At 44.0% G+C, this 13,109-nt stretch overlaps 1 protein-coding gene across 9 annotated transcripts in view; it reads left to right on the forward strand.

Annotated features, from left to right (window-relative positions):
* The window catches only part of pcif1 (phosphorylated CTD interacting factor 1), a 100,353-nt gene that overhangs the window by 7,678 nt on the left and 79,566 nt on the right, over positions 1 to 13,109 (forward strand). For all 9 annotated transcript variants that reach the window (XM_055652065.1, XM_055652067.1, XM_055652060.1 and 6 more), the window contains 2 exons: positions 945 to 1,097; positions 12,496 to 12,620. In XM_055652065.1, coding sequence (XP_055508040.1) covers positions 968 to 1,097; positions 12,496 to 12,620 — 255 coding nt within the window. In that variant the 5' untranslated portion in view covers positions 945 to 967. The remainder of the gene's footprint in view (positions 1 to 944; positions 1,098 to 12,495; positions 12,621 to 13,109) is intronic.

Consider the following 13,109-nt stretch of genomic DNA (forward strand, 5'->3'; position numbering starts at 1 on the left):
AATTTTTCCAATAAAATACTAGTTTCACAACTTTAAACCCTGAAATGTTCTATCCCCTCCTCCTATCCTATTATTCTCTGGAAACGTCTCTCAAGGTAACATAGTGGTTAGTGCTATTGCCTTACAGTTTCAGCGACGCAAAATCAATTGTGACCTTGAGTGCTGTCTCATGAGTGCACATTTGTTCTGTGACTGAGTGGGTTTTCCTTGTGTGCTCTGGTTTCTAGCCAGATTTGCTGTTTGGGAGCTTAATTATCCCTATTGCAGGTGGTTGGTAGGAGAAGCAGATGGTGGGGATTGGGAAGTTTGTTAATGTGGTTTGCATGAGAAAGAGTGAAATTAAGGTAATAATTAGTACTGACACGGTGGGCTGAAGCATCTATTCGTATACTATATGAGACTTCGAGGATGGAATGGAAACTCGGAGTCAATCACCACAGTAGTGCGATTTGGTCTTTAAATTCTGCCACGTACTGTCTTTATTGCATTTAAAGCACAAATATACCAAGTATCACAGAGAGCAATAAGGAATTTTGACACATTTGGAATCAGGTGATAGTTTATTTTCAGTGAGTATTTAAAAGCAGGTGCCCTTAAATGTTGAACAATGATTTGCTTTACCTCTAACAAATTTCTACTAGAGTCATGGATAATCTTGAAACGGTGACGTCATATTGAATGCTGCCGACTCCTGAGTGTATTTATAACTTTTATGCATAATCAGTTTTCAGACTCATGATATAGAATGTTTTATTATCGCTTTAAGTATTAATTACTCAATTTTTGCATCTTATTATAGTTATGTTTTCTTAGTACATTTTTGAGGGAATTTAACTGGAAGTGTTATAGTTGGGAGAATGTGCAAATTCAGGCTTAAATATAATGTGTTGCTTGACTGTGTGGGTGTGTGCGTCATGGGGGTAATTGTTGATTTTTCCTCTTAGTTTGCAGGGCAAATGCAAACAAAATGGCAAGTGAAAATCACAGCAGCCTGCAAGCAGGGGATCCCACGACAATTATCCGTCCAGCGAGTACTTCTGAACAAGGACAACCCTCATCACCAAAGTCTGTAAAACCTTTGGTGCAGGATTTGCCAGGTGACAGCTGAGCCTCTGATTAATTCTCTGTTTACTGGTGTTTTTAAGATCTAATTTGTTTCCTTTGTTCACCTGAAGGGTATCTTGGACATTGCAAATGGATCTGTGTATACTGAAATGGCAGAAACGTTAACTAATATTTTCTGTTTGAAGAAGCTGCAGAAAACCTGGAAATGATGATGGGCTATGGGTATAGAGTAAATGAGGAGCTCAAAGAGATGACAGTTACAAACTTTTAAATAAATTAATGGGATTGAAAAGTGATTAATCTCCAGGACTTGCTGACCTGCATATTATGGTTTTTAAAATGGTGCAAAGGATAGGGTGGATCCCATTGTTGACATCATTCAAAATTCCATAGAATTTAGAATGGTTTCCACAGCTTGGACAGTAGAAAAGTAACTCTGTCTGAGAAAGGATAAGAGAAAACGGAATTGTAGACCTATTCGTTGGAAGAGGAGAAATGCTGGAATCTAGTTTTAAGGTAGTGATAATGGATGAGTTGGACAATAATAATTGACTGCCCAGTCAAGTATGGATATTATGAAGGAGAAATCATGTTTGACAGATCTGGTGGGACTTTTTGAATGTATTTAGCAAAATAAATGAGGGCAATTGATGTAGTGTATTTGGATGTTCAAATGGCCTTCGGGTAAGCTGCTGCACAAAAGATCATCAGAAAGCTAGGTATTGGGGGGGAAAATTGAAATGTATTGAAAATTGGTTAGGGAAGAATAAAAAGTTCAATTTTGGGTCAAAGTCGGACGTGTTTATTCGTCATAGGCACTGCAAATTTTTATTTGCGGGTTAACAGACCCATTAGATGCCATCACAAAATTACATGTATAATAAATGATCAATTAATCTAATTAAAAATGGACCATGATAGTGCAAAACCCAAAGTATGTAGAACAACCAAAGTAGTGCAAAGTAGAACAATTTTCAGGTTTCTGTATAATCTTTCCGATGGTAGCAGCGAGAAGAGAAGTGGTGTGAATCTTTATTGATATTAACTGTCTTGAGGCAGGGCTTTCTGGAGATTCTGTCAATGCTGGGGAGTTCAGTATCCTTGATGGACTGGACAATGTCCACCGCTTTCTGTGGCCTCTTTTGATCTTGAGCATTTGAATATCCGAATCGGGGCTTGATGCAGCTTGTTAGAATGCTCTCCACTGTGCACTTGTAGGAGTTGGGTAGAGTATGCGGTAACATGTCAAATCTTCTCGAACGTCTGAGGAAGTAGAAGCGTGGGAAAGCTTTTCACTGTACCTCGGTACACGTGACAAGAAATTAAACTAAAGGCTTTCTTTGTGATGGGACATGTATATGAATAGGAAAGCTTTAGTGGGATAAGGGCCAAACACAGGCAATTGGGACTAGTTTCGATAGGGCATCTTGGTCGGCATGGTTGAGTGTGGGCTGACGGGCCTGTTTCTGTGCCACATGACTTCATCAGTGTGCTGGGCTCAGGATCATCAGATGTAAAAATCCAGGAGGGTGAAGTTGTCGCCTCTCTTCAACATCTCACATGAACGAAGACAGGTGCATGTTCCCTTGGTTTCTCCTTCCTAAAATTAAACTTGGTCTTGTAAAATTTAGAAAAAGATAGTTGTTCCGGCACCAATCAATCAGATGATCAATCTTCTTCCTGTACTCTGACTCATTAGCTTTATTCATCCAACAGCAGTAGTTTCGCTAGCAAATTTAAAAATGGCGTTGGAGCTGTGTCTGGATTCTTAAGGAGAACATCATGTCAGTTGTCCAAGATGACATTACTGAAGGATCTTTCAGTGAGACTATATGGGTGGACTTGAGGAATAAAACGGGATTAATCATCTTGATGGGATTGTGCTGTAGAACTACAAAGCGGAAATTAGAGGAACAATATGCTGGGAGAATGTTGACAGCTGCAAGAATAGGGGGTTGGCATAATAGGGTATTTTAACTTTCCCAATATACACTGGGGCTGCCATAGTGAGAGTTTAGTTTAGAAATACAGCATGGAAACAGGCTCTTTGGCCCACAGACCAACGATACCTGCACACTATGTACACTAGGGACAATTTTACAAGCCAATTAACCTACAAACCTTTACATTTTGGAGTGTGGGAGGAAACCAAAGATCTCAGTGAAAACTCGCATAAGTCACGGGGAGAATGTACAAACTCCGTACAGACAAGCACCTGTAGTCAGGATCGAACCCGGGTCTCTGTTGCTGTAAGGCAGTAGCTCCACTGCTGCACCACCATGCCACCCTAAAGAGATGTTTGGTGTTTAAAACAACCTGGTTGCCCATGTAGATGATTCAATGAAAGTTAACGCAGTTAGAGGGACCAATAAGGCAAATTCTGGTTAAGCGTCTCAAACTTGTAACATTAACTTGGTTTATTTTTCTGTAGATGCTGTCTGATCAGCTGCATGTTTCCAGCATTTTCTGTTTTTATCTAAGGCAAATGGTATGTTGGCTTTTATTGGAGGAATATTTGGTGGAAACAGTAGAGGTGTAATAATAATATATATAATAATATATTCCGATGAAGGCCATTATGCCATTGGCTTACTTCACTGCCTGCTGTACCTGCATGCTTACTTTCAGTGACTGATGTACAAGCGCACCCAGATCTTGTTGCACCTCCCCTTTTCCTAATCTGACACAATTCAGATATTAATCTGCCTTGTTGTCACCAAAGTGGATAACCTCACATTTATCCACATTATACTGCATCTCAAGAGTATCAAGAGTATATTTAATTGTCATTTGGACCCCTGGAGGTCCAAATGAAATGCCGTTTCTGCAGCCATACATTACACACAAATAGACCCCAGACACAACATAATTACATTTTACATAAACATCCATCACAATAGCTGTGATGGAAGGCCAAATAAACTTATCTCTCCACTGCACTCTCTCCCCCCCGATGTCAAAGTCAAAGTCAAAGCCCCCGGCTGGCGATGGCGATTGTCCCGCGGCCATTAAAGCCACGCCGGGTGGTGCGAGGTCGCACACCGGGTCTTGATGTTGGAGCCCCCGGTGTGCGCTCGCAAAGTCCCGTGGCCGTTCCAGCCGCGCGGGGCAGTGGTGCTAAGCCCCGCTCCAGGAGCTCTTCAACCCCGCAACTCGGGCGGGAGAAGTCGCCGTTGCAGGAGCCCTGAAAAGCGGTCTCCCTCCAGGGATCCGCGGGCTCCCGGTGCCGCCGTCCGCAGACCCGCAGCAGCAGCCTCCGACTCAGCAGCAGCAGCGGCGGCAGCAGCAGCAGCAGCAGCAGCAGCGGCAGCGCTCCTCCACCGCTCCACCCGCTCCGGTCTCGGCCAGCTCCGCGACGGTGAGGTGAGTCGGCACCTGAGTCCCCGGCTTCTTCCTGTTGGAGGCCGCTCCTCGTTGCGGCCCCAACGACAGCTGAGACCCAACGAGAAAAGGTCGGGTCTCCAGTGCAGGGAGAGATTCAAACGTTTCCCCCCCCCCCCCCTCCCACCCCCCCCCACCCCCCCCCACACACACACCCCAACATAAAATAACAAAAACTACATATAAACATAGACAAAAAAATAATAAAAACGCGGACAGGCTGCAGAGGCCGCTGCTGACCAGAGTCGCGCCGCCTCATCTGCCCACTAACCCTATCCCCAAGTCACCCTGCAGCCTCATAGCATCCTCATCGCAGCTCACACTGCCACCCTGCTTTGTGTCATCCACTAACTTGGAGATGTCACATTCAATTCCCTCATCTAAATCATTAATATATTGTAAATAACTGGCGTCCCAGCACTGAGCCTTGCGGCACCCCACTAGTCACTGCCTACTAGTAGGACCACTAATCCCATTCTGAAAAGAACCCATAAATTCCTACTCTGCTTCCTGTCTGCCAACCAGTTCTCTATCTGTGTCATTGCCATACCCCCAATACCATGTGCTCTAATTTTGCACATTAATCTCTTGTGTAGGACCTTGTCAAAGGCTTTTTGAAAGTCCAGATACACCACATCCACTGGCTCCCCCTTATCCATTCTACTTGTTACATCCTCAAAAAATTCCAGAAGATTAATCAGGCATGATTTCCTCTTCATAGATCCATGCTGACTTGGACTGATCCTGACACTGCTTTCCAACTATTCGGATAATTAAGGTGCAAGGACACTTTCAAAGTGGGTCACAAGCAACATAACTAGTTTCCCCGATTGTGAGAGTTTGTGTGAAGGACTTAAAAGACCATTGAGATATGAACAATTCGCACTGTTGAGAGAAATTTTGCCTCGTTTAGCTGGTACTTTATTGCAGATGACTGCCAGTATTTTAGTCATTTTATGTTTGAACTTTTGGGAAGGGGGATATTAATCTCGCTCTCTAGATGCAGGTGGTTATACATTTCTGTGAATATATTTGCAAAGTAGGGAAATAATGGTATATTGGCTCAACATTTATGCATTAACCCATATTACCAGGTCTGAAGAAGGGTCTCGACCCGAAACGTCGCCCATTCCTTCTCTCCAGAGATGCTGCCTGTCCCGCTGAGTTACTCGAGCATTTTGTGTCTACCTTTGATTTAAACGTGTATCTGCAGTTCTTTCCTTCACAAATACACAGTCATGTTTGCCATTTCCACTGATATTCTGATGTTCAGGAATTCTATGAGATGATTTGAAATACCTAGCACATGTGAAAAGTGCTATGTTGATCTGAGTTACTGTCTTTGACAGTCCTTGAGGGTTATTGATAGGACTGGGATGTTTGAAGGTGTTTAATGTTCTGGATTAGGTGGGAAAATGCTGAATGTAAGTGTAAGAAAAGCTTGTGATAAATTGAAGGAATCCATATATAACTGCCGTGAGATGGTAGGAATATTTGTGGTGTGTTTTCTTTTTTTCTGCTTGTATTGGAGTGCCTCCGAGATGGATTCTTAGAGCAGCTTGTACTGGAGCCTTCCAGGGAGAAGGCAATTCTGAATGTTGTGTAATGAAGGGGATTTGATAAGGGAGGTAGTGACCATAATAAGATAAGTTTTAATCTACAATTGGAGAGGGGAAAATCGGAAGTGTCAGTATTACAGTTGAGCAAAGGTACTATGGAGGCATGAGGGAGGAGCTGGCCAAAGTTGACTGGAAAGAGACCCTAGCAGGGATGACAGTGGAACAACAATGGCAGGTATTTCTGGGAACAATACAGAAGGTGCAGGATCAGTTCATTCCAAAGAGGAAGAAAGATTCTAAGGGGAGTAAGAGGCGACCCTGGCTGACAAGGGAAGTCAAGAACAGTGTAAAAATAAAAGAGAACAAGTATAACATAGCAAAGATGAGCAGGAAGCCAGAGGATTGGGAAACTTTTAAAGAGCAATAGAAGATAACTAAAAAGGCAATACAGGGAGAAAAGATGAGGTACGAAGTTAAGCTAGCCAAGAATATAAAGCTTCTTTAGGTATGTGAAGAGGAAAAAATGAGTTAAGACCATAGTTGACCTTTGAAGACTTAAACAGGTAAATTTATTATGGGGAATAAGGAAATGGCAGACAGTTGAACAGGTACTTTGGATCTGTCTTCATTAAGGACGACACAAACAATCTCCCAGATATACTAGTGGCCAGAGGAATTTGGGTAACAAAGGAACTGAGGGAAATTCACATTAGGCAGGAATTGGTGTTGGGTAGATTGATGGGACTGAAGGGGGAGGAGCCATCTTGGGGAATGGCTGCGAACCAGCAGTCGTTCGTTTAATTAACTTTTTTTTGTAGTTCTAGTGAGTTCTGTGTTTTGTTTGTGGGAGAAATAGACTTTTTATTGTGGGGGGGAAGGGGGTAACTATATTTCTAGGTCCCTACCTGGTCGCTGAGGCAGCTTTTTCTCCGGGCTGCCCCCGTCGACCCGTCCGCGTGGAGCGGCGTTTCCTGGCGGGGACCGCCCAGCACCTTTGCTTTGGTGGCGGCACAGCGCTATCACGGAGCGGGCGATGCCTAACCTGGGTCGCCGCGCTGGAGCTCTGGTGAGCTGTGACCGCCGAGTTCAACACCTCCGGGCGGGCTGCGGAGTGGAGCGGGCGGCGCCGACTTCAATATCGGGAGCCTGTGAGCTCCAAACCGGCAATGCCTTGTCGGCTTCGAAAGCCGCGGTCTCTCTTGTAAGCAAGCGGCCGTTCCAGGCGGCCCAGCCGCTGAGAGGACTCCCCCAATGCCGGGGCAACAACACCCTGCAAGAACGGCCAGGAACAACGGGCCTCTGCAAAGGCAACAGCGGAGGCCTCAATAGGCCTGACTTTGGGAGAACTGGGGATGGGGACTGGACATTGTGCCTTCCCCCACAGTGGTATCCATTGTGGGGGGATGTTTTTTTGTGTGCAAGTGATTATTTTAGTTTGTGTAGGGAGAGTGTACGCTGGCGCGGTTTAGCTGCCGCTGCTCTCTCTTCACATTGTGTTTTTGATTTTTTGTCTTTGGATCGAATTCTGTCTTTAATTTGTGTATTGGTGATGTCTTTATTATTTATTTTACTCCTATTATATGTTTTGTCAAATTCTGTAAGGTGTCCTTGAGACTTTTGAAAGGTGTAAATAAAATTTATTATTATTATTATTAAGGTTGATAAATTCCCAGGGCCTGATGGTCTGATAGATTGAAAGGGTAACTAATGTTATCCCACTTTTTAAAAGGCGGGTGAGAGAAAACGGAATTTATCAATTATTAGGTGCTGGATTATTAAGATGAAATTGAGCAATCCCCAGGGCCTGATGGTCTGCATCCCAGGAACATTAGCAAATTTGCAGATGACACAAAGCTAGGTGGCAGTGTGAAGTGTGCGGAAGATGCTATGAGGATGCAGGGTGGCTTGGACAGGATACTGACATGGGAAAATTGGTTGGCGACATGCAAAGAGTGGCATGGGTTTCAGAATGGCAGGCAATGATGAGTGGGGTACCAAATGTGGGACCACAGGTGAATTTCCACTTTGGTGGGTAACAAAACATTTGCAGAAGGACACAAAGCTAGATGGCAGTGTATTATCTGAGGATGGTGTCACAGTTGGGTAAATGCAGGGAAGTACAACGAGATCTGAGGCGATCCCTTGTTCAAAACTGAAAGTAAGCTGAATGGTGATGTAGTAAGCATAGGAACAGCAGGCAGTAAAGAAAGCTAATGGCATGTTGGCCTTTATAACAAGAGGAGTTGAGTATAGAGGTCCTTTTGCAGTTGTACAGTGCCCTAGTGAGACCACACCTGGAGTATTGTGTTCAGGACATTCTTGTTATTTTGGGAGTGCAGCGTAGGTTCACGAGGTTAATTCCCGGGATGGCAGGACAGTCATATGTCGATAGAATGGAGCGGCTGGGCTTGTATACCTTGGAATTTAGAAGGATGAGAGCAGATCTTATTGAAACACATAAGACTATTAATGGATTGGACACACTAGAGGCAGGAAACATGTTCCTGATGTTGGGGGAATCCAGAACCAGGGGTCACCGTTTAAGAATTAGGGGTAGGCCATTTAGAACGGAGATGAGGAAAAACTTTTTCACCCAGAGAATTGTGAATCTGGAATTCTCTGCTTCAGAAGGCAGTGGAGGCCGATTCTCTGGATGCTTTCAAGAGAGTTAGATAGAGCTCTTAAAGATAGCCGAGTCAGGGGATATGGTGAGAAGGCAGTAATGTGGATGATCATCCATTGTCATATTGAATGGCGGTGTTAGCACGTAGGGCCGAATGGCCTACTCCTGCACCTATTGTCTATTGAAACTGTTTCTGTATGTTTGATTTTTTTTTTAATGCTTTTATATGTTGGCCTATACTCCCAAATCAACCAGGGCTCTCCCTTAACTTTTTTTCCCTGTTGCCAGCCGGGCAACCATGGCAACTTTTTAGGTTGCCAAATGACAGTTTAGGTGGTCATTTAAGATGGCTTGCATGACCCGGACAAAGTGCGTAGTTACCAGTCGGAATTATGCTCAATGAAGCATTCACATATTATTTCTGCTTCAAATAAAGTCACAAACTAAACATTCACCAATCAAGACATGAGATATACCACAATGACATGCAGCAAAATTATAATACAGTATCTCAACTCTTTTTACACATTGCAATGAATGCAATTTTTATTATTTCTTTCCACTTCCAAACAAAAATGTGGTAGGATTATTCAGCGTATGATCAACATGTGTCAATAAATCCTGGACCATGATAACATATATGCTTAACCATGCACACTACAGATTGATGCAAGCATGTTTTCTGTGAAGGACCGAAAATTATCATGACATGGCCATAGCATAGGTCGTTATTGCTATTGGTACAGAAACACTCTCACTTCCCACACAATTTATCCACAACAAAATATACAGGTTGCAAGGAATTTTCTAAAGGCATTTTATGATAATTGCTGTTAAAACTGACTATACCCAACTGACAGGTTAAACATTACACTAACTAACAAGAGATGGCCAAAGGACATAAATGCAGCAAATGTTCATTTGGTAATATATTTAAAGGTGTCAAGACGCCCCATTACCGGACATTCAGATTAGTTGTATGTGTTGATAACAGTGAAGATACCCAGTTTGCAAGCAACAAATTTAAAAAAAAATTGTTGATAAACGCTTTTCCCATCATTCTCACTTCAGAATTAACGTTAACATTGCAACTGAAATATCTCCTGACCAAATTTGTGATGTATATGACTGACTAGAAGTAAAACCTGGATAAATCCAACGTATGGTTGTGAATGTTGCTCATTAAATAACTACAGTACTGATGCTCCATATTAAGAGCATTGATTTGCCGTTAAAATGACTTCTGCAATAACGTGTCAACGGTAGCAGTGACAATCGAACACTGCGGTTTTAATGTTTCACGTGTTCACAATTTAATTAATCCATCTTTATGGAGTAAAACAAATAATAACATTGGGAATTAAAACATATTTGATTGCATTCCGTTATCAAACATAGTCAATGTTCGCTCTGAAGACATTTCCAGCACAATATGGTCGGGGGGGGTGAATCAGCGCAAAATGGATGGGTGGTGGGGGGGGGATCAGTGCAGGATGAAGGGGGGGAGCAGTGCAGGATGGATGGGAAGAGGGGTCAGTACAGGATGAATTGAGGAATCAGTGTAGGATTGATGGGGAGTGGCAGGAGAATCAATGCGAGGGATAGGGAGATCAGTGCAGGATGAATAGATGGGGGTGGGGGAGGGGGTAGATGAGGAGGGGAGCACAGGGGATGTCAGTGAGAACTGAATAGAGGCGGGAATGGGGATCAGTGCGGGGTGGAGAGGAGGGGTCTCAGGATAAGTGGAGGGGGTGTACAAGAGAGAGAGGAATGGGCAGAGGAGGTGGGAAGGAAGGTCAGCGCTCCTCAGACAATACCGTCATCATCGCTCAAATCGCTATCAAAATATGGAGGGGACTGGGGGACAGAATAGCTTGCCGGCTGCTCGTGCATGCGCACACTCACGCACGCGAGGCTTCTGAAGGCCCTGTGAACGGTAATTTCAGCTCAATCCAGCGCTAAATGCAGCTCAACTCTGCCTGTCTCGCCTACAGCCTTGTCTCAATCCAGATAGGGACAGGCAGAGTTGAGCAGCGCTGCTTCTCTGCGCTGGCTGTGGGCCTGGGGCACCGCTCCCGTCTGACACCTGACGCCTCTGGCCACCCACGGGCGTGGGGGGGCTCTCGGGTGGGGACGGGGATGGTCCAGTGGCGGTTCGGCAGCGATTGCAGAGCCGGAGACCGGGATCGATCCTGGCTGTGGTGCAGGTTTGCCAAGAGTGTTTTGGCACGTCTCCCTCCTCCAATCACCGCGCTCTATCCTCAACCACCCTCCCCCTACTTCCGCCTCTGACCGACACCTTCCTCCAAGGGTTTGTTTTGAAAGCGCTGTTGGCGGAGTGGCAGCAGTGGCCGCTAACAGCAAAGATCCTATAGTGTTATCCGGCGGGGTGCAGGAGGAGGAGGAGATGGAGCCGCCGCTGCTGCTGCTGTGCGGGGCCCGTCACGCCACACTTAGCATCTTTCCCACGGTATATCTTCGATATAAACCAAGTTGCCAAGCCGGGCGAAATGACTCGGTGTTTAGGTTGCCCGGCGGCACTTTGAGTGGTCAGTGGCACCCGGGCAAACGCTAATTTCGAGCCCTGTCAATCTTTGTTATAAAGCAGGTTCAAACTTACACAAATATTTATTGTGTCCAATCTCATGTAATTCTCCCTATGAAATAAAATCTGAATAAGATGGAAGTGACCTTTCTACAGTTTATCAGTTTGCAGACATTACATGAGTATGCAATTGTTTACTGGTGATTAACACAAAGTGAGCTTTTAGTGTTAAACATTATTCTGCTATATAAGATCTCCTGTACCAAAGGCTCCAGTTGGATGATCTCTGTTTTGTTTTGTGTCTCTGGACTGGGAAGAATGAAAAGGACAAGACATTCCATTGCCTGTGAATGGATGTCAGCTTTCAGAGCTTTGTACCAGTTACTGCCAGAGTTGGCTTTGATTTAGTTCTCCGACAGCTAACCTGCAATGTCCAGTGGGGTAGGGTGGTTGGGTGGAAGAATGGGTTGGAGGATGCATGTCAGAAATACCGCACTTCATTTTCCTTGCAGAGAATTGAGACTTTAATTTCACAGCAACTAGGACATAGGAGCTGGGAGGTTCTACTGCAGTTGTACAGGGTTTTGGTGAGACCACAACTGGAGTATTGCGTACAGTTTTGGTTTCCTAATCTGAGGAAAGACATTCTTGCCATAGAGGGAGTACAGAGAAGGTTCACCAGACTGATTCCTGGGATGTCAGGACTTTCATATGAAGAAAGACTGGATAGACTCGGCTTGTACTCGCTAGAATTTAAAAGATTGAGGGGGGATCTTATAGAAACTTACAAAATTCTTAAGTGGTTGGACAGGCTAGATTCAGGAAGAATGTTCCCGATGTTGGGGAAGCCCAGAACAAGGGGTCACAGTTTAAGGATAAGGGGGAAATCTTTTAGGACCAAGATGAGGAAAACATTTTTCACACAGAGAGTGGTGAATTTCTGGAATTCTCTGCCACAGAAGGTAGTTGAGGCCAGTTCATTGGCTATATTTAAGAGGGAGTTAGATGTGGCCCTTGTGGCTAAAGGGATCAGGGGGTATGGAGAGAAGGCAGGTACAGGATACTGAGTTGGATGATCAGACATGATCATATTGAATGGCGGTGCAGGCTCGAAGGGCCGAATGGCCTACTCCTGCACCTATTTTCTATGTTTCTATCATAAAGCTGTATACAGTAATTCTTAAATTCGCCTAATAAAGCAACGATGCCTGGACCTTTTTTTCCCCCCAATGCCTGGCTAAAAGTAAATTTCACATGTCATTGACTGGATAAGTAATTGTATGGTTTTGGATTTATTTAAATGTTGATTGTATTGTTTTCAGATGAGCTGGTGCAGGCAGGATGGTCGAAGTGTTGGAGTAGGAGAGAAAATAGGCCATATTACTTCAACAAGTTCACCAACCAGTCGCTCTGGGAGATGCCTGTATTTGGACAGCATGACATCATTGTAAGTAACCAGATTCTGCGTGTTGCAAGTTTTCAATCTTTCGGCCAAATCATCACTCTCCCTTTTAGGCTTAAGGCCCTTTAGTGGACAATGCTTATGCAAAGGGTATTGTTTGCAGGTGAGTTTGGAATCATACACATTTGCCTGGGTACATCATATATTTTAAGTACTAGTAATAGATCATTCTCTCAGCACTTTATGAAACTAGAGTCTTGGTGTTTATTGTGTTTAATATTAGGTATAAAACTTGTGAATTTTTGGTGGTCAAGCTATTTTTCTAAAATTATGAAGTTGAAGATCTGTTCTGTGGTGATTCTTTCTGATCTTAATCCACCTTGTTTCAGGACTTTGTAAAGGAGCACAAGCAACGAATATTGGCTCTTGATTACTGATGAGACTGATAATGTGAAGCTCTATTGGTTTAGATTCCCTTTCTTTGCTTAGGGATTATCATTTAATTTTCTCCTGCATTTGCCAGATTTTTCTTAT

This window comes from Leucoraja erinacea, chromosome 21, assembly GCF_028641065.1.
Source record: "Leucoraja erinacea ecotype New England chromosome 21, Leri_hhj_1, whole genome shotgun sequence".
Classification (NCBI taxonomy): domain Eukaryota; kingdom Metazoa; phylum Chordata; class Chondrichthyes; order Rajiformes; family Rajidae; genus Leucoraja; species Leucoraja erinaceus.